General features: G+C 43.0%; 3 protein-coding genes across 3 annotated transcripts in view; 1 reads left to right on the top strand and 2 right to left on the bottom strand.

Moving 5' to 3' along the window:
* Positions 1 to 2,661: 2,661 nt before the first annotated feature.
* LOC120058566 (ribosomal RNA processing protein 1 homolog B-like) lies at positions 2,662 to 8,474 on the bottom strand. Its single transcript, XM_039007353.1, has 15 exons — positions 8,278 to 8,474; positions 7,861 to 7,943; positions 7,623 to 7,680; positions 7,385 to 7,470; positions 7,183 to 7,244; positions 6,891 to 7,020; positions 6,563 to 6,627; positions 6,068 to 6,294; positions 5,679 to 5,904; positions 5,542 to 5,561; positions 5,289 to 5,432; positions 3,884 to 5,187; positions 3,446 to 3,622; positions 3,255 to 3,324; positions 2,662 to 3,056 (listed from the first exon to the last, which is right to left on the bottom strand). Exons 1-15 carry the CDS (start codon positions 8,405 to 8,407, stop codon positions 2,866 to 2,868), a joined length of 2,973 nt encoding a protein of 990 aa, XP_038863281.1. The 5' UTR covers positions 8,408 to 8,474; the 3' UTR covers positions 2,662 to 2,865.
* Positions 8,475 to 8,685: 211 nt separating this feature from the next.
* Positions 8,686 to 22,072, bottom strand: rsph1 (radial spoke head component 1). Its single transcript, XM_039006502.1, has 8 exons — positions 21,555 to 22,072; positions 21,308 to 21,421; positions 21,112 to 21,217; positions 20,892 to 20,982; positions 10,130 to 10,265; positions 9,870 to 9,941; positions 8,951 to 9,062; positions 8,686 to 8,817 (listed from the first exon to the last, which is right to left on the bottom strand). The coding sequence occupies exons 1-8, from the start codon at positions 21,603 to 21,605 to the stop codon at positions 8,753 to 8,755; spliced, it is 747 nt and encodes a 248-aa protein (XP_038862430.1). The 5' UTR covers positions 21,606 to 22,072; the 3' UTR covers positions 8,686 to 8,752.
* Positions 22,073 to 23,225: 1,153 nt separating this feature from the next.
* LOC120058567 (glucose-6-phosphate exchanger SLC37A1-like) overlaps positions 23,226 to 23,604 on the top strand; it is a 32,850-nt gene continuing 32,471 nt past the window's right edge. Inside the window, exon 1 of the mRNA XM_039007354.1 lies at positions 23,226 to 23,348. The gene's annotated coding sequence lies outside the window, so the exon portion shown is untranslated. The remainder of the gene's footprint in view (positions 23,349 to 23,604) is intronic.

A 23,604-nucleotide genomic window follows, 5' to 3' on the forward strand; every position in this document is an offset into this window, starting at 1 on the left:
GCGAAGTGCAAGCTCCCTCTGACCAGCAGAAACACAAACAGTTATCACAATACCAGTTCTGGTTACCCTCAACGATTCCACAGCACCACACTCTGTTTTCACCCTCCCCGAAACCAGCCAAGAGGCAGAGATCCACTTTCTCCAAACATGTCACAGACTCATCTTTATCCTGACCCTCTGTGTAAGCCTTGGGCTCTGAGGACTTCACCACACCTGCCACGTCCCAAAAATGTGCCCTAATTCACTTCCATTTCTCCTCCAGACCTCGATCAGGCGTACATCTCACTCTGCTTACACATTCTTCCATTTTTCTTCGAATAACCATCTCCTTTTTCCCACCATTTTTACCCGACTCAAGCTCAACCACTTCCTCGTTGACCTCCTCTACCACCATTTTTTCCCTCCATTCCTCCTCTGTATTCCAAGTATACAGTTGAAGTCAGATGTTTGCATAGACTTAGGTTGGAGTCATTGAAACTCATTTTTTCAACCACTCCACAAATTTCTTGTTAACAAACTATAGTTTTGACAAGTCGGTTAGGACATCTCCTTTGTGCATGACACAAGTCATTTTGCCAACAATTGTTTACAGATTATTTCACTTATCATTCACTGTATCACAATTCCAGTGGGTCAGAAGTTTACATAAAATGATGTCATGACTTTAGAACATTCTGATAGGCTAATTGACATAATTTGAATCAATTGGAGGTGTCCATGTGGATGTATTTGAAGGCCTACCTTCAAACACAGTACCTCTTTGCTTGACATCATGGGAAAATCAAAAGAAATCAGCCAAGACCCCAGAAAAATTGTAGACCTCCACACGTCTGGTTCATCCTTGAGAGAAATTTCCAAACGCCTGAAGGTACCACGTTCATCTGTACAAACAATAGTACATAAGTATAAACACCATGGAACCACGCAGCCGTCATACCACTCAGGAAGGAGACGCGTTCTGTCTCCTAGAGAGGAACGTACTTTGGTGCGAAAAGTGCAAATCAATCCCAGAACAACAGCAAAGGACCTTGTGAAGATGCTGGAGGAAAGAAGTACAAAAGTTTCTATATCCACAGTAGAACGAGTCCTATATCGGCATAACCTGGAAGGCCGCTCAGCAAGTAAGAAGCCACTGCTCCAAACTGCCATAAAAAAGACAGACTACGGTTTGCAACTGCACATGGGGACAAAGATCGTACTTTTTGGAGAAATGTCCTCTGTTCTGATGAAACCAAAATAGAACTGTTTGGCCATGATGACCATCATTATGTTTGGAGGAAAAGGGGGATGCTTGCAAGCCGAAGAACACCATCCCAACCGTGAAGCACGGGGGTGGTAGCATCATTATGTGGGGGTGCTTTGCTGCAGGAGGGACTGGTGCACCTCACAAAATAGACGGCATCATGAGGAAAGAAAATGTAGATATATTGAAGCAACATCTCAAGATATCAGTCAGGAAGTTAAAGCTTGGTCGCAAATGGGTCTTCCAAATGGATAATGACCCCAAGCATACTTGACAAAGTTGTGGCAAAATGGCTTAAGGACAACAAAGTCAAGGTATTGGAGTGGACATCACAAAGCCCTGACCTCAATCCCATGGAAAATTTGTTGGCAGAACTGAAAAAGTGTGTGTGAGCAACCTGATTCAGTTACACCAGCTGTCAGGAGGAATGGGCCAAAATTCACCCAACTTATTGTGGGAAGCTTATGGAAGGCTACCCGAAACATTTGACCCAAGTTAAACAATTTAACTTCAACGCTACCAAATACTAATTGAGTGTACAGTATGTAAACTTCTGACCCACTGGGATTGTGATGAAAGAAATAAACACTGAAATAAATAACTATTATTCTGACATTTCACATTCTTAAAATAAAGTGGTGATCCTAACTGACCTAAAACAGGGAATTTCTAATAGGATTAAATGTCAGGAATTGTGATAAACTGAGTTTAAATGTATTTGGCTAAGGTGTATGTAAACTTCCGACTTTCAACTGCTTGTCTCCTAATGATGATAGTGTACTTAACATACATCTCGTTCTTGCCCCATCAAGGAACGCCATGTTTAACGTATTCTGGATTATTCTGCTTCTCTCTGACATACACTGTCAACTGTGGGACCTTATTTAGACCAGGTGTTTCTTTCTAAATCATGTCTAAACAATTGAACTGGCCACAGGTGTAGTGACATCACGGATGATCAAAGGAATTTGGATGCACCCAAGCTCAATGTGGAGTTCAATAACAAATGGGTGTGAATACATATTTAAATCATTTCAAACATGTTTTTCACTTTGTCCTTATGCGGTATTGTGTGTAAATGGGTAAAAAAAAAAAAATCATTAAATCAAATTTTTCATTCAGGCTGTAACAAAAATGTAGAACAAGTCGAAGTGTTTGACCATGCTGTTGCTGTGTGTGTGCTTTTTAATTTGTTTTCAAACCTTTCCCTTGGGAGAAAAAAATGAAATACAAATGTTGAAGGGGATATGTATGACTCGTGGTCTTTCCTTCTAAAATATAAAAATCCTATAAATCCCTCACACCATCACCCAAATCCTATATTCTTCGGCAAAGCAAGAACATAGTGCTGTTTAACACAAAAATGGCTCAAAACTAAAAGACTGACTGATGAAGAAAAACCCACAGTTAGACAGGTGCACTAAAATGAGGGAGTTTTTATTTGAACACTTGCTCACCCACAGAACAGCAAAACATGGAAAATTTGAAAAAAACATTTGTATATCAAGATCATTCTCTTCCCAACAGGGGAATCTGAATATTCAGTTTATAATTGTATTTTCCTGGTGGACAAACAGTGGGGGTGGGACGGTCATCTGTCTTACCAGTCTCCTCACAGAAGACTAGAAGAAGTCAGCCGCAGTGGGGCGTTTGGGGGTGGTTTTCAGGGTGCTCTTGGTCTTCTTACTGCTTTTGGTAAGAGAGGCCTCTGGGGACTTCAGGACCCCAAACAGGGGCTTCTGCTGGGGGTCAAAGGGCACTCGGGACGACCCCTCCGGACTCACCAGCAGGCTGCGGTCAGTCTTCCTGAACTCTGGGGATCATGAATGGGCAAAAAACAAATAGGAAAGTCTCATCAAAACTATGGAACGACATTGAACCGTTAAGAAATGAGGACCTGGAAACAAGATTATCACTGATAACAGAAGATATATAGGTCATTAGAAGGTAATTATAAAAGGGCTTGTCTCTCGTACGAGTCTAAATAAGATGCTATCCTGTCCTCTAATACCTGCAGTTTTGTTTTTATTGAGTCCGAAGGTAACCTTCTTGGATTCGGACTTAGGAGTCCGACACATCTTCTGTGAAAGAAAAAGATAAAATATCATGAGGATTTCACATTTGTGAACGGAAGTTAAGGACATATGTTGAGGGAGTAACTTGATGAAATAATAGACTGTAGATATTGAACCAGTTCACTACCTTCTTCTTGCTGGATAGCGGTGTGCTGGGGCTTCCCTTGGTGGTCTTGAAGAAAAGGGGAGTAGGGATGGTGGCATGGTTCTGGAACGTGATGAAGTCAGACTCCGCCCCTGCCTTCTTGGGCGTCATTTTTTGTGTTTTCTTGGCGCTCACCGGCGTGGACAGCTCTTTGCTGTCCTGAAGAGATGAGGAAACAAAAAGGAATTTACCAAAAGTTAAAACAAGCTCATTAACTGGAAACCTGTTCAATGGCTGCTAGCGAACACAGCTAACTAGCGCTCATCTGCTTGACTTACGCTAACTAAAATGGTACGCATTTACTGTAGCTACTAACTTTCTAACTATTTGCATATTTTACGGATGGGGACAGCTATCAAATGTGTCAGGCTGACTCAACCTAGGCCTAGGAAGTGAAGTTAATGTTAACTTAAAACTCACGTTGCTCAGTTTGGATTTCTTGCCTCCAGCCATCCCGTTGACCTCAGCCTCGACCTCTATCACTAGCGGGACCTTCCTCTTCTTCTTCTTCCCTTTCTTCAGGGGCGTGTCCAGGTCAGCATCTGTAGGCTGCTCCGCTGAAACGCTCTCCTCCACTGTCGTGGTCTCTGGCTCCTGCGCTACCCGTCCAGAGCTCTTCTTCTTCTTCTTGAGCGGGGTAGGTGTGGCGGCCTCCAGCATCTGTACCTCAGCGTCGATCAGTGTGAGGTTTGCGTCTGCTTTCGGCGGGGTTTCACCCTCGGCCTCCACGCTCTGTTCTTCAGTCTTGGCATGTTTCTTCTTCTTCTTGAGTGGGGTTAATGCAGCGACATATGCTGGCTCCACCTTGGCGTCTGCAGGAAGGACGCCTGCTTCAGTTTCTGGCTGCATTTCACCCTCAGCGCTCTCCTCTACAGCTTTGGCCACCTTTAGTTTCTTCTTTTTCAGGGGCGTGGCGGCGATGCGGAAGTCAGCTGGAGGCTCCTCGGCTGGTGTAGAGTCTGGTTCAAGGTCCACCTGTGTTGTGTCTGTCTCAGCGGTCCGTTTAACCCTCTTTCTCCTCCTCTTCTTCGGTGGGGTGGCCTTGTCTACTGTTTCTAACGTCATTTCAACTTCCTCTACGGTTGTCTGCTCCGCAGGCTCCTGCTTGGTGCTTTTCCTCCTCCTAAGGTTGGTAGTAGCAGTCTCAGGGGCAAACCTTTCTGGTTCTGCTACCTCTTCCTTCTCCTCCTTCGGTGCAGGCGTTTTGGACTTCTTGATATTTTTCTTCTTGGAAGATGTGGCGTCTGGTACCAGAGTCTCTGATTGTTTCTTCTGGTCTTCCTCCATGACTGAGACAGATGATAGGTTACCTACCACTACATCCTGTGGAGTTCCTGATCGGACCCCTGTCTCCATGGCTGTCACCTTTGCCTTCTCCTTCAGGAGAGCCGCTCCTGTATCGGTGCCCTTGGCTGGGACAGAGGGCTCAGTCTCTGCTTCTTTAGAGTCTGTCGTCTGCGGTGCAGAAGCAGGAGTTGTGTCCTTCTCAGCCTTCACCTCTGACTTCACCGCCACCCCGTTCTGCTCTTCAGTCTTCACCTCTGACTTCACCGCCACCCCGTTCTGCTCTTCAGTCTTCACCTCTCCAGTCTTCTTCTTCTTCCTCCTCTTCTTCTTCTTCTTCTTCTTGTTGTTATTGGAGTCTCCGGGAGTCTCTGCTGGTTTGCTGGCATCTGTTGCGGGAGTCTGGTCAGAAGTTCTTGCTTTGGAGTCTTTTTTCTTGCCTTAAGTACAAGATATCAATGATGTAAGAACAACAAATACATGAAGTAAAAGAATAAGCTGAAGATCAAAGGCGATCGTTTAAATAGAGGGTTTTAGGTACCTTTCCATTTCTTGGCTGGTGAGCTCTCTTCCTCCTCCTCCCCGAAGCCTCGTCCCCGTTTCATCCTCTTTCTGCTGCCAAACATTTCATCATCATCCTCATCTGTCGACACCTCCTCTGGGTACTCATCCTGTGGAAAGACTCCTGAGAGAGAGAAAGAGAGGAGACAAAGGGAGAGAGAGAGACGTCAGCTTTCCTTGCACATCTATCATGGGGATACGCTGATGAAAGTTATGACCATCAGGATTCCTACCTTCACTGAGATCCCGGAGACTGCAGCAGAACAGAGGGAGAGGAAGAGGTGTCAGTCAATACACAAACTGAACCAACTCCTCTTCATCAGTGTCCATATCAAGGATTTCTAATTTACGAGTGTGTGTGTTTACTTACGTCTTGACAACTTTGTACAGTCTCTGTCTGTTGTGGCTAGGGGTGTTGCTGCGTCTGGCTAGCCCAAACAGCCTGTCCGCCAGGCTAAGGTAGTCAAACTGGAGAACAGGTCCGATCCCCGCGTCATCTGGCATCTCAGACTCAGAGTCACTCTCCAAATGAAGCATTTCGTCATCGTCTTCATCCTCCAGACCATCATCATCTTCCTCCTCAGTTGATACAGTACCTAAAACCACAAAGGAAGGTGAGAACAAGACTTAAGGATTATATCTGGACATTTACAAACATTAGGCTTTGTGTCATTAATAAGATAATTCCATATAATGCAACATACTTGTGGTATTCAAGCTAAAGCTGATAAATTATGTCTCTTAGTTTTCAATGCCTACCGTTGGTCTGCACTCCAGTGGTTTTCTTGAGGGGTCCCTTTGCAGTTTTTTTGCCCTTGGGGGGCTCCTTCTCTACCACCTCCTCTTCAGAAGCCTGTCCCGAGTCGGACTCCTCAGCCCCTCCACCTGTAGCCTTCACTTCCTTCAACAGGTCTTCGATGGCGAAGGGAGCCTGGTCCACGATGGCGCTGAAAATGCTGCTGCAGATAGCCTTGAGCAGGATCCGACTGAGACAGAGGGAACGAGACAGAGGGAACGAGACAGAGGGAACGAGACAGAGGGAACGAGACAGAGGGAACGAGACAGAGGGAACGAGACAGAGGGAACGAGACAGAGGGAACGAGACAGAGGGAACGAGACAGAGGGAACGAGACAGAGGGAACGAGACAGAGGGAACGAGACAGAGGGAATGTGCAGGAAGGATTGAAACTCAATATAAAAAGGTAGAGGTGATTATCTTGACCCCTCCCCCCAAAATGTCCCTGTAAAACTTACTCTTTCGTTTTAGATGCTGTTTTGCAGAAAGGGTCAATGAATGTCATGTTCTGAGCCGCTGTGAGCTGTAATCACAAGCAAACCACAACGAGTCATTCAACTGTGGTGGAAATGGAACCAATCAGCACACAACCAGCTCACTCACCCAATAGGACCACCTAACACCCAATCAAACTGACAGATCTTTATCAAACTTAAGTCTCATTACCTCCCTACCCTTAAAGGTGGATTTATTGATTTAATTATTACCTCTCAATTACAACTCTAATCGTAAACAACAAAGTGAACCTAGCACATCTCTTGGGGGATTAAAATAACCATTTGATACCTCAGCGGAGCCGACTGCAGCCAGCTCGGTCATATAGATGTCCAGTATGTGGAACTGTAATCCACAGGGAGCTCCGCTGGAGCTGTGGAGGACCTGGGCAGTCAGGAGCTCCAGAAACCTGGTCACCACACTGTAGAAAGACAAAACACTTCATTCTAACATCACAGGAAGCATGCATGCACAAAGACCTAAAGGGACAGTACACCCCAAAAATGTAAGTTTGTCAGATGTTTTCAAGTAAAGAAAGAGCGAGGGGGGGGGGGGTTTGGTCAAGGGTCAAAGCGTCACCCACCTGGTCTCCCATTCTTTCCTCTTCATCATCTCAAAAGTGTTCCTGAACACGAAACGAACCAGCTGTCCGACAGAGAGAATGACAAAAAAGGATTTGTCATTTCTTCATGTACAAAATATTTTCAGTTTATCCTCTAAACTATACATGATGATTTATTGCGTAAGGAAATGCTGATAACATTTTGATGGTTGAATATGCTGACCTGGAAGAACTTATCAATGCGAAGCCTGTCAATGCCAGTCCATTCTCTTTTGATGGTCTGCAGGAAGGTCTCCAGAAACATAAACTCTACAAAAAAAGGATTAAAAAAAATCGATGAAAACCAGGAACAGTTGTTAAAATTGGAGTACACGTTCTGTATAGGGTCTGTCAACACTCAGATTTTTATTTTTTTAAAGACAATATTGAATACATAGTAGTGCGTAAAAATGAGGCCTTACGGCTCTGGGTGTTCTGGAAGTTATGCATCAGGCCAGAGATCTGATTCGACAGCTCCTCCTGTTGGCAAAAATCATGATCAAGCAATTTATAGTCCGAGTATCGTGTGTGTAGTCCGAGTATCGTGTGTGTAGTCCGAGTATTGTGTGTGTAGTCCGAGTATTGTGTGTATCAGTTCTTCTAGTTTAACCTTTTTTTAAACCTGAATGCAAATAAGTTGGGTCAGTGGCTACGCCTTACCTGAAGAAGTGGCTTGTCCTGCATCCACAGGCAATAAAAGAGTCCTTTCCATAGTTTGAGTAACTCGTCGCATTCAAACCCACCTGGAGAGAAGGCAAGTGCCGGTCAAACTAGATACAAAAATCACAACTATGAAAGGAGTTGGCAACATTGTTGCTCGCATCGTCACAATTTGCATTCCCGACCAAATGTGATCATTTTCTTTGATGTGTTACATTCTAAGCTCGTTTATATCATTTTTCGTGCTCTAACGAGTCCACTGTTGTATTGTTAAAACTATATAAATCAAATTGGTTTAACGTGCACAAACGAATCGAAGGTTAGCTAAGCTAGGATCACGAAGAGATGAGGCAGACAAGCTGCGTGTGTGGAAGCCAAGCGCGTGGTACGTTTTTCTTGTAACCTCGTTAGCCTTACCTTGGATTTTCTGTGACCTAACACTAATATATTTTCGTAGCTTCTTGATGGCTTTTGTTCGCATGGGCTTCTCATTAGAAGCCAATCTTTGCGCGAATTGGATCGCTGGTTCTTGTTGTACCGGCGCCATGTTTCCAACAAATTAACGTAGAAACACTTTTTGCCTAACAGTGACACATTTCTCTCTGCGCTTTCCGCATGCGTTTCCCCTCGTCGCATGATGATGACGTAACACCTAAACTAAGTATTCGTTACTCTGGATTTCCCCACAGGGTGGCAATATTAATTCAACTTTGACCCATCGTTTCTACCCTGGCTAAACCACAGTCAATTGGGGATTTTTTATAATCACATCAAACCTTTTCATACTCAAATAATTCCTCAGCGACTCTTATCAGACCAGTAATCATGAGAGAGACGTCTTTATTATTGAAATGTGTGTTTGCTGTGCGTAAGCTGTGAATCTGGCAAGGTCTCAGGTCTCTGGAGTGGGAGGTTTGGATCCCCCTTTCTCGTCTGCGGAGGCCAGTCCTTCTCCGTCTGTTGATAGAAAAACTATTTTAATTGATACATGTAAAAAAAAAAATTAAATGAATTATTCCTCAGACAAGGTACTCTCTTCACAGTCACACGTGATACACACTACTACAGGCTACGTAAGGGTCCTGCTCACCCGAGGATGGATCTTTGGCTGGGGTCCAGAGGGACAGGCCCGTGACAGCCTTGGGCTTCCACTTCAGGGCCATGGTGGATACTATCTCATCCTCCTCGGCATCCCCTCTGTCCTATTGTCCATGGAGAAGCAGTAACAGAGGTCAAGGAAAGATTCCCTTTGGCCATTTCTGCCTAAAGCACCTTTATGCATCTATTTTTATTTTCTCTTCTATGTATACAGTTGGGATGTTTTAAGTGCAATGCCGTGCTGTAAGTGTTTTGCTGTCATTGTGTTAGATCTGTGTAGTGCTTCCTATTAGATGGTTAAATTGTTCAGAAACAGCTTCTTCTAAAGCACGGCAAGCCCCAAAACATCTAAAACTCCAGTGCACAACTCAGCCAAAAACACACAGAGAGACTAGAAGACAAACAGTGGATCCATGACTACTATTACAATGTAATGAAGAATGATAATCATGCAAGGATCTAGGTGTTTTTCTTTAAGAGACTAAGCCCAATAGCATTTTGGGAAAAAAAGGTTATCTTTGTATCAATCAACCACTAAGGGGTGTCATGCAACAAATGGACACATGAAGTGGAACTACTATTCTACAACAAAGGCACAGCACAGCAGCACTCTGTAGTTGCTGTGGCACCTCCTCTCCTGAAGCCCCTATGGAGAAATAGCCCTCCCCATGGCCAGGGTAGGGAGACCTGGACTTCTGGGCTCTCCCATGTTTACCATTCTCCTCATCTGATGCAGGCTGGAGTTTTAGTCAAGAGAGAAAAGCGGCTCTCTGTTAAGTGTCTTTTGTCATGATCTCTTCCAGATACTTCAAACAACAAACATTTGCTCGTGAGACATTCTGCTCTTGTACAGGTTGTTTTATCATATCATTGCAATTTCTGCATATGCAAATATGTGGTAGTGGTCATACCTGATCCACCTGTAGGTATTCTCCATGCTGCTCACAGCCAATTTCAAACACATACTTCCCTGGGCCTGAGGGCTGAAACACAAATGGCTGATAGTGACAGTTTATATATGCTAGTACACAATGATCTTGTTGTATGCTGATAAACTTGTAACTAAACATGTCATATTTGATTTGATCATGCTGTGTTTGTGGTTATTGTTTTCATTATTAAGGCAGTGTTTTTACTTTAATAATGTCAGATTCCTTCTGGGCTGACTTACATTGTTGTTGAGGAAGTTGCCCTGGTATCTGTGGTTCAGGTGGATGAATTCTCCTGCTGACTCTATCTTGCCCATCACCCACGTGCCCATGTACCTGGAACCTGTGTCGTTGTAGTGGTATATACCTTGTCCATTTCTGGTATTATAAAGACAAAGAGTGGTAAGATCAGGTGGAGGACTGTAATAGGAATATTTAATATGAATAAGTTTCATTCCAAAACGCTATACTGTATGTATAACCATTATCAGAAATGTTGGTAAATGAGCTTTTTTGTTTAAAGAACTTGTGAAAGAGATGTGTTTTTTTCACCACCTAATCATGGAATGGGGTTGTTCAATGATAGATGTCAAACAAATACATGTCTATCACTTGATGGTATCATTTCAGAGACAAACAATCACATGTTGTTGCAAAATGAGATATATTTGCCTCACTACAGCTCGCAGATACTGTGCAGGTAGGCAAGTCTACATGATGAGATTATTATGGATAACAGCGAGAATATTTTTATTTGTCAAACAGCAGTCAAGCATCGATCATCATGTCACCAGAATAAGACCCTCGATATTTATTGTAAAGGAGCATCAAGCTCATCACCGTGCACATTCACCACCCTGTGAAGGTCTGTAGCCTAATAAACTGCATGCTTTCCCGATGAGTCATACTGGGAGGACCATACAACATGTCATCGTGTGACTTCCAAGTTTACTTCGATATAATGGTTATTATATCAATATTTTGGCATAAAAGCGTTTCCACCGACATTTCTCGCATAATTCATTTTACAGACACAAAAACATCCCACTTTCTCTAGCGTAGTTTGTTTTTATTGACATTTGGAAAGTTAACCGACACATTTTCTGTTTTCCATCAGCCCTGTCGTGATATTTTTTATCCAACATGTACTTCACTGGCATAAAAAGGGGCCACTACTTTAGACAGTCAAACGTGACACATATTGTTTTTAGTAAAAAACTGTAGAAATGATACATTTGTGACATCAACATTTAAAAAAATAAGATCTATATACATTTTATTTTATCAATACAATAATATGAGATCTGGACTCTGTTCAAAAGTAATCCAGAGGCCTAACTCCAACCAAACACTATATCATGAGGCTAGATTTATGATGGTTTCCATTTGTATGTCAAAGATACAGGATACCAACATTCCATTCCAGCTGAACAATGGATATATAAACCCATTTTAATACACATCTAAAATCTACGAATACAAAATCTTACACACACATAAAGATACACATAAGCATTCATTTCTGATGAAAAAACACAAATGCGTTTTGGAAATAAACGCTTCAATATTAATTTAAGAATGATTAACACAATGTTTTGCATATTTATATATTTTCCCTTTATGTAATACACATGATTTTCAGTGTTGTTTGTAAACACTGGCTGATAGCCACTACACTAGACGTTAAGTTTTGGATTAAATTCATATCGGTTGATAGTGATTGACACCAGACTACCATAGACCCCATGCCCAAGAATGCCAAGGTGACAACCCATCCACCGGGGGCCCCTCAGGGGTGTTAAGACTGCAACTTAGTTAATCAAATGGCTACGCATACTACCTGCATTGACCCTTTTGCACTGACTCTATGCGCACACACTGGACTCTACACACACACACATGCATACTGACGCCACTCACACACACGCTCACGTTACTGCTACTGTCTATTATCTATCCTGTTGCCTAGTCACTTTATCCCTACCTATATGTATATAGCTACCTAAATTACCCCTGCACATCAACTCCGTACTGGTACTCCCTCTATATGGGGTGGCAGGGTAGCCTAGTGGTTAGAGCGTTGGACTAGTAACCCGAAAGTTTGCAAGTTCAAATCCCCCAGCTGACAAGGTACAGATCTGTCATTCTGCCTCTGAACAGGCAGTTAACCCATTGTTCCTAGACCGTCATTGAAAATAAGAATTTGTTCTTAACTGACTTGCCTAGTAAAATAAATAAAACAAAATATAGCCATGTTATTTTTACTTGTAATTCACTGTGTATTTATTCCTCTTGTAACTATTTCAATTGATTTAACTTGTTGTAAAATGACCTGTAAGTAAGCATGTCACTGTTGTTTATGAAGCATTTGACAAATAACAGTATATTTGATTAGTATATACTGTGACAGGCCTGTCACCAAGAGGCCAGTTAGACATTTCCTCTGCTTCTGTGCTGGATGGTGTCTCCCTGTTGCAACTTATAATTTAACCGGGATGATTTAGATTGACATTATCAACGACTGCTCTACTTTTAGTTCACCTGTAAATTCCTATTACAGGAACACAGAAAAAGGTTTGACTCTGTCATGTACAGTTGGCCTATTTCTTACACAATTAACTTTATTGTCACGGCAGTAACTACCTTTGATGATGTAAGGGAGTGAACTATATTCATAATAAAGGGTTACATGGAGAAAATCGAAGCTCTCTGAAATGAAAATGGATGGCCCTCCCTTCAGAAAAATATACACTGCTCAAAAAAATAAAGGGAACACTTAAACAACACAATGTAACTCCAAGTCAATCACACTTCTGTGAAATCAAACTGTCCACTTAGGAAGCAACACTGATTGACAATAAATTTCACATGCTGTTGTGCAAATGGAATAGACAACAGGTGGAAATTATAGGCAATTAACAAGACACCCCCAATAAAGGAGTGGTTCTGCAGGTGGAGACAACAGACCACTTCTCAGTTCCTATGCTTCCTGGCTGATGTTTTGGTCACTTTTGAATGCTGGCGGTGCTTTCACTCTAGTGGTAGCATGAGACGGAGTCTACAACCCACACAAGTGGCTCAGGTAGTGCAGCTCATCCAGGATGGCACATCAATGCGAGCTGTGGCAAGAAGGTTTGCTGTGTCTGTCAGCGTAGTGTCCAGAGCATGGAGGCGCTACCAGGAGACAGGCCAGTACATCAGGAGACATGAAGGAGGCCGTAGGAGGGCAACAACCCAGCAGCAGGACCGCTACCTCCGCCTTTGTGCAAGGAGGAGCAGGAGGAGCACTGCCAGAACCCTGCAAAATGACCTCCAGCAGGCCACAAATGTGCATGTGTCTGCTCAAACGGTCAGAAACAGACTCCATGAGGGTGGTATGAGGGCCCGACGTCCACAGGTGGGGGTTGTGCTTACAGCCCAACACCGTGCAGGATGTTTGGCATTTGCCAGAGAACAACAAGATTGGCAAATTCGCCACTGGCGCCCTGTGCTCTTCACAGATGAAAGCAGGTTCACACTGAGCACATGTGACAGACGTGACAGAGTCTGGAGACGCCGTGGAGAACGTTCTGCTGCCTGCAACATCCTCCAGCATGACCGGTTTGGCGGTGGGTCAGTCATGGTGTGGGGTGGCATTTCTTTGGGGGGCCACACAGCCCTCCATGTGCTCGCCAGAGGTAGCCTGACTGCCATTAGGTACCGAGATTAGATCCTCAGACCCCTTGTGAGACCATATGCTGGTGCGGTTGGCCCTGGGTTCCTCCTAATGCAAGACAATGCTAGACCTCATGTGGCTGGAGTGTGTCAGCAGTTCCTGCAAGAGGAAGGCATTGATGCTATGGACTGGCCCGCCCGTTCCCCAGACCTGAATCCAATTGAGCACATCTGGGACATCATGTCTCGCTCCATCCACCAACGCCACGTTGCACCACAGACTTTCCAGGAGTTGGCGGATGCTTTAGTCCAGGTCTGGGAGGAGATCCCTCAGGAGACCATCCGCCACCTCATCAGGAGCATGCCCAGGCGTTGTAGGGAGGTCATACAGGCACGTGGAGGCCACACACACTACTGAGCCTCATTTTGACTTGTTTTAAGGACATTACATCAAAGTTGGATCAGCCTGTATTGTGGTTTTCCACTTTAATTTTGAGTGTGACTCCAAATCCAGACCTCCATGGGTTGATAAATTTGATTTCCATTGATAATTTTTGTGTGATTTTGTTGTCAGCACATTCAACTATGTAAAGAAAAAAGTATTTAATAAGAATATTTCATTCATTCAGATCTAGGATGTGTTATTTTAGTGTTCCCTTTATTTTTTGAGCAGTGTATTTTTCCTAAACCCTCCCTGATTTAGGGGGATCTTTAAATTAAAAACCCAGGCAGCCTCTCGTTTTAATAATAAATTGTCGAGGTCACCCCCTCTCCTAGGGAGGGTGACATGTTCGATGCCAATATAACGTAGAGACGAAATCGAGGGGTTTTCTTCCAAAAAGTGGGCCGCAACTGAGTAAGTCGAGTTTTTACGATGCTCCGAGATACGTACTTTTAATTCGCGCTTTGTTTTACCCACATAATTTTTACCACAAGGCTTAAGTTATAAGATAAATAACTGCCTTAGTGGAGCACGTGATAACACCTTTGATTGTTTCCCTGTTTGGGGGTGTTTGAAGGATCTATATTTATAAGCCGTTACACTTGTAGTTTCCATCCAGTAGGGGCGTAAATAGACGTTGTGCAGGGATATCTTGGGGTGGTAAATCAGAGTTTACCAATTGATCTCTGAGGTTTCTGCCCCGCGAGAATACGACCAAGGGAAGGTCCGATAACACATTACCGATACTATCATCGGATCTTAGAATGTGCCAATATTTGTGAACGATTCCCTTAATTTGTTCAGAGCACTTTGAATAGCGGGTAGTTAGAACGCAAGAATGCTTATTTTTGCGAGACTGACCTTGAAAAAGGTCATGTCTCGTTTTGTTTTGAATTTTCTCAATGACAGTATTAATCTGACAATTTTTGTACCCTCTGTTTCAATATGCCTTGTGTTGTAGTCACGACAGACAAAGATATATAGTTAAGCAAACTTTACTAGGCATGTTGTCAACCAGCACATTAATAACGTAAGTAACAACTGGTTTCCGTTTCCTGTGTAACATCAATATTGCTACACCCCCTCTCCTTAAATTTTCTTTGAGTTTCAGCCATATTTGTGTCGAAATCGGATTGTTTTTTACAAATTCTTTTGATTCGACAGAATTGGCTGTAGGGCAAACTGTTTTTCAAGGGAAATGAGTGACAACTATCAGCCCTCAACAAACTGTTAAGGTTAGTAGGTTTCCTGTATAGATCAGTGTATAGAACATTATCTTCACACAAGATCAGAAGATCAAGGAAATTGATTTGAGGTGTATCAGATTGCATAGTAAATCTCAGATGCTCAGAACAGGAGTAAAGAAAAGCATGGAACTCCTCGAGCTGTTTTGCATCACCCCTCCATAGAACAAAAATATCAATATACTGTTTCCAAATAATGATGTTAGGCAAGAAAACATTTTTGAGAGGATTGAAAATGTACTGTTTCTCCATGTAACCCACATACAAATTAGCAAAGTTAGGAGCCATGGGGGATCCCATTGCAGTACCCTTCATCTGAATAAAGAAATCATTTAGAAACATGAAGTAGTTGTGTGTGAGTACTATTTCAGCCAATGGTTAATATGCATGCACTAGAAGGTAGTTCATTAGGGTCACGTTGCAGAAGAAAATGTTCCATAGCTTCAATACCGCCCTCGTGTGGAATATTTGTGTATAACAACTCAACATCAAAAGTAACTAATAAAGTATTCTCAGGGAGAGGATGAAGAGATTCAATAATAGAGATCATACTACTGGTGTCCTTTACAAAAGAGGGGAGCTGTTCTGAGACCATACTGCTGGTGTCCTTTAGGAGGGGAGCTGTTCTGAGATCATACTGCTGGTGTCCTTTACAAAGGAGGGGAGCTGTTATGAGATCATACTGCTGGTGTCCTTTAGGAGGGGAGCTGTTCTGAGACCATACTGCTGGTGTCCTTTACAAAGGAGGGGAGCTGTTCTGAGACCATACTACTGGTGTCCTTTACAAAGGAGGGGAGCTGTTCTGAGATCATACTGCTGGTGTCCTTTACAAAGGAGGGGAGCTGTTCTGAGACCATACTGCTGGTGTCCTTTACAAAGGAGGGGAGCTGTTCTGAGACCATACTGCTGGTGTCCTTTACAAAGGAGGGGAGCTGTTCTGAGATCATACTGCTGGTGTCCTTTAGGAGGGGAGCTGTTCTGAGACCATACTGCTGGTGTCCTTTACAAAGGAGGGGAGCTGTTCTGAGACCATACTGCTGGTGTCCTTTACAAAGGAGGGGAGCTGTTCTGAGACCATACTGCTGGTGTCCTTTACAAAGGAGGGGAGCTGTTCTGAGACCATACTGCTGGTGTCCTTTAGGAGGAGAGCTGTTCTGAGATCATACTGCTGGTGTCCTTTAGGAGGGGAGCTGTTCTGAGCTCATACTGCTGGTGTCCTTTAGGAGGGGAGCTGTTCTGAGATCATACTGCTGGTGTCCTTTACAAAGGAGGAGAGCTGTTCTGAGATCATACTGCTGTTGTCCTTTAGGAGGGGAGCTGTTCTGAGATCATACTGCTGGTGTCCTTTAGGAGGGGAGCTGTTCTGAGATCATACTGCTGGTGTCCTTTAGGAGGGGAGCTGTTCTGAGATCATACTGCTGGTGTCCTTTACAAAGGAGGGGAGCTGTTCTGAGACCATACTGCCGGTGTCCTTTAGGAGGGGAGCTGTTCTGAGATCATACTGCTGGTGTCCTTTACAAAGGAGGGGAGCTGTTCTGAGATCATACTGCTGGTGTCCTTTAGGAGGGGAGCTGTTCTGAGATCATACTGCTGGTGTCCTTTACAAAGGAGGGGAGCTGTTCTGAGACCATACTGCCGGTGTCCTTTAGGAGGGGAGCTGTTCTGAGATCATACTGCTGGTGTCCTTTAGGAGGGGAGCTGTTCTGAGATCATACTGCTGGTGTCCTTTAGGAGGGGAGCTGTTCTGCGAGTGGTCTAATAAAAAAGTCAACAAAAGTAGATAGAGGGGCCGTTACTGCATCAATGCCCGCTACAATAGGGGCCGTTACTGCATCAATGCCCGCTACAATAGGGCACCCTGGAGGTTTTGTAACATTCTTGTGTAATTTCGGCAAAGTATAAAAAGTGACAATTTTAGGGTGTTGAATAGCCAAAAAGTCGTGTTCTTTTTTGGTTATCTGACCAGAACTTAAACACCCATCTAGGACAGTAAAGATCATGTTCTGAGATTGAGCAGTGGGGTCACTTCTGAGTTTCTGGTAAAAGGTGTTGTCAAACAGTTGTCTATGACACTCATTTACATGAACTGTCCTATCCATGAGTACAACCGACCCGCCCTGTAAGGACTGACGTATCGGATTGTACAACCGACCCACCCTTATCAGCAGGGCGGGTAAGGACTGATGTATTGGATTGTACATCAAGCAAAGCTTGTTTTTCATTCTGAGGTAAAATATGGAAAGATATGTACTCCTGTTTGTTCTTAAGGAGATTAACATATTTTTCAACAAGTCTGCAATATGTCTCGATAGAGTGATTGCGATTGGCTGGAGGTAAAAATAACTCTTACTTCTAAAAGGAGTTGGAGTATGTGCATGTGAGCAACTTACATGTTCAGTAGAAACATCACGATTAGGGGAGCTAAAATATTCCCTTAAACGGATGTTTCTAAAAATAAAATAAAAAACTTAAACATGTCTACCTTAACATCAAAATCGTTGCACTGAGTTGTAGGCACTAAAGATAACCCTTTATTATAAGCAAGGAGATATGGGCAGGGCTCAATATCTTGCTTGATAAATTAAAGACACTCAATCCCATGTGAACGGTCTCCTCTGCCTCTGGTAGTCGTTTCTTCTTACCCGGTCCGGTGCGGCATCGCGCCGGTGCGCGTGCCTGCGGCCACCTCCGCCCTTCCGTCGGCCCAGTCTCTCGTTGGATAAAAAACTGGCACTGGAAGCAGATGGTTGTAGAGCGTTGGTCAGACGGGGGTGGATAGAAGTAAGCGGCAACCCTCCTGCGTCTGTCAAGTAGAGGAGGAGCAGGACCTCGTTTGTCAGGGTTTCTCCAGATGTAGACTTTGTCCTCGGCCTTGTCTTTTTTGTCTTGGTTGAATTTCTTGATTTTAAGTTCCTATATTTCTGTGGACAACTTGTCGTGGAGCGCTTGGTTAGTTTTCATCAGTTCATTGAATATGCCATCATCATTAACAGCTCCTTGCAGAGCTGTGCATTTCTCTTTAATTGTGTTATACATTTCAATAAAATCCTTTTTCAACGGGCCAACAATAATGTCATTAAATCAATAGATCATTTGTTCAGGATGGCACACCAGCGCTCACAGAAATCATCTGTGCGTTGTCCCAATAATGGTTATTTTTGCCACCTGAGTCCCCGTGGAATAATGCCTTGACGCACATAATCACTAAGAGTCACTATATGTAGATGCATTCTCGTCTGGTGCTTAGATAAATTTAACAGTTCTTTCAAGAGGTCAGAATTACCCCCCGGCATGTCAAAACGGGGCTCCGATACAATTATCTTATCACGTTCCCTTTGGCTATATTCAAAGTAATCTTGTTTGGGTCTTTGACCAGTGTCAGGAAAATAATTATAATTCGTCATCGTTTTAGAGCTTTTTGTCGGTAGGGTGCCGTTTACTGGGTAACAGAATAATCCAGAGGCGAAAGAAACGCACACCTATTTAGGCGAGGTGCTGGCTAGCGGAGTAGAACACCTATTTAGGCGAGGTGCTGGCTAGCGGAGTAGAACACCTATTTAGGCGAGGTGCTGGCTAGCGGAGTAGAACACTTTAAAAAATAAAGGAGAGTCGCACACTAGGAGCTCAGATGCAAAAATATTTATGTCCAACGTTTCGACAGACAAGCTGTCTTCATCAGGGTATAATGACAAACACTGCGAGATGACTCATTTATATAGTGTCAAAAGACACACACAGGTGTCTGTAATCATGGCCAATAGTGGCCTGATATCATTGGTTAATTATCATATATTAAAATAGCATACAAAAAACATATATATATATATATATATATTTGGGGGGGATTGGGGCATCCGCGCCTTGCAGGGGCTGCCGGGATGCATGCTACGCCATTGCTTATAACTATATATTAATTATGACTATACTGAACAAAAATATCAACGCAACATGCAAAGTGTTGGTCTCATGTTTCATGAGCTGAAATAAAAGATCCCAGAAATGTTCCATACACACAAAAAGCTTATTTCGATCAAATTTTTTGCACAAATTTGTTTACATCCCTGTTAGTGAGCATTTCTCCTTTGTCAAGATAATCCATCTCCCTGACAGGTGTGGCATATCAAGAAGCTGATCAAACAGTGGGGTTATGGTATGAGCAGGCATAAGCTACAGACAACGAACACAATTGCATTTTATAGATGGCAATTTGAATGCACAGAGATACCGTGACGAGATCCTGAGGCCCATTGTCATGCCATTCATCCACCGGCATCACCTCATGTTTCAGCATGACAATGCACGGCCCCAGAATCTGTACGCAATTCCTGGAAGCTGAAAATGTCCCAGTTCTTCCATTGCATGCATACTCACCAGACATATCACCCATTGAGCATGTTTGGGATGCTCTGGAACAATCAGACAGCATGTTCCAGTTCCCACCAATATCCAACAACTTCGCACAGTCATTGAAGAGTGAGACAAAATTCCACAGGCCACAATCAACAGGTGTTACACTGCTTGAGGCAAATGGTGGTCACACCAGATACTGACTGGTTTTCTGATCCACGCCCCTACCTTTTTTTTTTAAAGGTATCCGTGACCAACAGATGCATATCTGTATTCCCAGTCATGTGAAATCCATAGATTAGGGCCTAATTAATTCATTTAAAATGACTGATTTCCTTATTCCTGTAACTCAGTAAATTCGTTGAAATTGTTGCATGTTGCGTTTATAATTTTGTTCAGTGTGTACATCTAAGATGTGTCAAATAAATTATATCCAGCTTAGGGCTCCAGCTATGCATTTGATTACTCTACCCAGGCCCGATTGCTTCTGCCAAATTTAAGGATCGGCCCTGCCCGAAACCAGAAATAACTTCCTCCATTAGTAAATCCATTAGCTGCTCCTCTCTGTCTGTCACTCGCTCCCTGCGCACAGCATGCGCTCTGCTCATGACGGCTCTGAGTCTGTAAGTATCCATAGCAACAGCTCCGCTTGGGCTGCTCTGCTCAATGAAGAGACGTGAGAGCAGTTAGCTGTTAGCTACTTTTCGTCACTCTAAAATCCAACAAAACTCAATGAACATAATTATTTTCTGTGAAATAATCTCTCCTGACTATTTGACGAGGTTGAAGCACTTCTGACACCTTGTCATGATCTTAGTTCAATATGATTGTACTGTGCAGCAGAGCAAAAACAAGTGACTCAGTTTCAAAATGTTAATGATCAATTTAGTGATACCCAAGCCCTGCCCGTACCCTAGTTATTGATGAAAAACAGGTCCTATCCTAGTTATTGATGGAAAAACAGTCCCTACCCTAGTTATTGATGAAAAACAGGTCTTATCCTAGTTATTTATGGAAAACAGGTCCTATCCTAGTTATTGATGGAAAACAGGTCCTACCCTAGTTATTGATGAAAAACATGTCCTATCCTAGTTATTGATGAAAAAACAGTCCCTACCCTAGTTATTGATGAAAAACAGGTCCTATCCTAGTTATTGATGAAAAACAGGTCCTACCCTAGTTATTGATGAAAAACAGGTCCTATCCTAGTTATTGATGAAAAACAAGTCCTACCCGATTGGGTTGCAGAGCTCTACCCTGTTGCCTAAATAAAGAAACGGTATGAGAATCTGGATAGCGCCCAACTCTAGTAACTACCTTTGATGGTGTAACCACTCTCCTTCATATGTGTCTTGGTTGGGGTATGTGTAGAGGCCATGGCCCTGGCGCTGGTCATTAACCCAGCTGCCTGAGAGAAAGAGAGAGAGAGAGAGAGAGAGAGAGAGAGAGAGAGAGAGAGAGAGAGAGAGGGTAGGGGCATATATGACAAACAAGGACGGACGGACGGACGGACAGACAGATAGACAGACAGACAGACCTTCATATTTGGATCCATCTGGGTAGTAGAAGATACCCTGTCCGTGCTTCAAGTTCTGGTAATATTCTCCAATGTACCTGGCCCCATTCTTAAATCGGTATGTCCCCTGGCACACACGGAAATAGTCAAGGAAATGGTCAAAGGAAACAACAAATATTAGGAATCAACAAATAATATTATTTATGGTGACAGTTACCTGTCCAGACCTTTTCCCGTTTTCATACATTCCTTGGTAAGTGTCTCCATTGGGTAGGACAGCTCTCCCGACCCCATGTCTCTCTCCAGCTTCATTTCGGTCCCCTTCATATTCCTGTGTCAGTCAATTACATCTTTCTGTCAATGTTGCGTAGCCGTTAACGTTAGCTAGCTAACGTTAAATTGGCATTGCTAGCTCAAAATCGGCTTATGAGTTTTCTACCAAGTTACAGCAAACTTTTACTCACCCCAAGGTAACCCTGATCATCATCAAAATCCTCTGATCCAACATCCGACATGTTTAGCTTGTCGTTTCTCTTGGCTCCTGTAAACTACAAAGTAAACCAACGGACTGCTTCTGCCTCTTCAACTCACCTTCTCCTCTGTTTACCGTTGACATGACAATGACGGACTGGAGTGCAGACACGTGACCAATGGAAAAACGTAAATAAACCTCGGAAAATGTTATAAACAAGCATCAATATCTTGAAAACTGTTAGGTGTACATTTATTAGCATTTATATCCTAATTTATTCTGTGCCATGTAAAAGCTGTTCAGCCTTATCATTTGGTGATAAGGATATCTCAGAAATTCCTGTTCAAATAGAGCAAGTACACGATTTAGTCTTCCAGTACCTAGGTTTCCATCGAAATTGGAGAAAGATTATATGCGCATTTTTCCAGAAGATATGTTTTTATCAAATTGACTTTGCTTGATGACGCAGTACCCATAAAAATAACTTTTACTGTTAAATTCCCGTGTACTGAATAAACAATATAAGTTAATAAAATGGGTTTCCATCGCATTTTCAACTCCCACAACAATGCGTTATATTATAGCGAGTGTGCCCACTCTATAACTGGCACGTGTACTCTAGCCAAATGCGCTATGTGCGCGCTGTTAGTTATGCCGCGTTCAAAGCAACTAGGAACTCGAAACTGGCAACTCGGAAATCTCCGACTTCGGACCTCATTGCGTTTAAAACAACTGGAAACTCTTTTTTTTTAAACTAGCCCCGACTGGGAAATTTCGTTTTAAACGGTCATCCAACTGAGAATTCAACTCGGGAACTCGGATTATTTTCTAGAGCTCCGACTTTCCGACCTGAAGATCACTGACGTCATGATTTGACCTCGTATTTTTCCGAATTCCCAGTTGTCTTGAAAGCAGAACTGTTATGGACAGAAAGCAAAAAAAAAATTATGGACAAAAGCGCGAGATTGTTTTTATTTGTCAAACGGCAGCCAAGCATCGATTGTCATGTCACCAGAATAAAACCCTCGATATTTATTGGAAAGGAGCATCAAGCTCATCATCGTGCATTTTCACCACCCTGTGAAATCTATCAGAACTTACATCTAGCCTAAAAACGGCATGCTTTTCCGACAAGTCCTAGTTGGAGGACCACACAACATGTCAACGCGTGACTCCAAGTTTACTTCGATATAATGGTTATTATATCAATATTTTGGCATAAAAGCCTTTCCACCGACATTACCTTTACCGACACAAAAAATATTCCACCTTGTCTAGCATATTTTGTTTTGTCGACATTTGGAAAGTTTACCGAAAATGTTGCTGTTTCCATCAGGCCTGTCATTACATTACATGTAACGTTACTTTACTCGCATAAAAAGGTTGGGTGGAAACCTGGTTAGTAACAGATACATATTGTAACTGATTTCCTTGTGTTATTACATGTTTTCTATAATCCGATATGTACTTTACTCGCATAAAAAAAGGTTGGATGGAAACCTGTTTAGTAGCACATAACTATTGTATTTCATTTCCTTGTTGATTTACTTTGTTGCCACACCAAAGGCATTTTTTGATAACTAGGTATGGCCATCAAACGCTCACCAGTTTCTATGTACTGTTCTGACGTCATTTGTAGACCAAAGTGGAGGTTGGGCGACCAGTGTGACTGTGAATGACAGTTCCACGAAGCTCTGTGAAAGAACAAGGAAGTGATAGCTATTACCGCCCGAGTTGGACGAGAAACAAGACGGTTCTTTTGAATTTTTCCGCGATTTCAGCCACTGTAAGTTTGATAATTTATCCCTCCATGTCTGTGAATTGATAGGGTTGGCGATTTTCCACTGATAGACCGCTGTTTTTGTCTAGCATCGAGGGCACGAGGATGAGCAGAAAGTGAAGCGAGCAAGCCATGGTTATTTGAACACAATGGTTTAAACAAAGAACTGTCGGATACATTGTAAGGGGGATTCTTCATGTAAATACATTGTATCTTTCGACTGGAGTATCGATTTGGTTATAATGTTGCTGATGATCATAAT

The sequence above is a fragment of the Salvelinus namaycush genome, chromosome 13, assembly GCF_016432855.1.
Source record: "Salvelinus namaycush isolate Seneca chromosome 13, SaNama_1.0, whole genome shotgun sequence".
Classification (NCBI taxonomy): Eukaryota; Metazoa; Chordata; class Actinopteri; order Salmoniformes; family Salmonidae; genus Salvelinus; species Salvelinus namaycush.

Bases quoted from the DNA above. Each gene is read 5' to 3' on its own strand.
- LOC120058566 (XM_039007353.1), bottom strand. From the start codon at position 8,407: ATGGCGCCGGTACAACAAGAACCAGCGATCCAATTCGCGCAAAGATTG. The intron at 7,944-8,277 runs GTAAGGCTAACG...CCTTCTCTCCAG, and splicing joins TAGGTCACAGAAAATCCAAG to GTGGGTTTGAATGCGACGAG. The intron at 7,245-7,384 runs GTCAGCATATTC...TCTGTCGGACAG, and splicing joins GCATTGATAAGTTCTTCCAG to CTGGTTCGTTTCGTGTTCAG.
- rsph1 (XM_039006502.1), bottom strand. From the start codon at position 21,605: ATGTCGGATGTTGGATCAGAGGATTTTGATGATGATCAGGGTTACCTT. The intron at 21,422-21,554 runs GTGAGTAAAAGT...TGACTGACACAG, and splicing joins ATGATCAGGGTTACCTTGGG to GAATATGAAGGGGACCGAAA. The intron at 21,218-21,307 runs GTAACTGTCACC...CGTGTGTGCCAG, and splicing joins ACGGGAAAAGGTCTGGACAG to GGGACATACCGATTTAAGAA.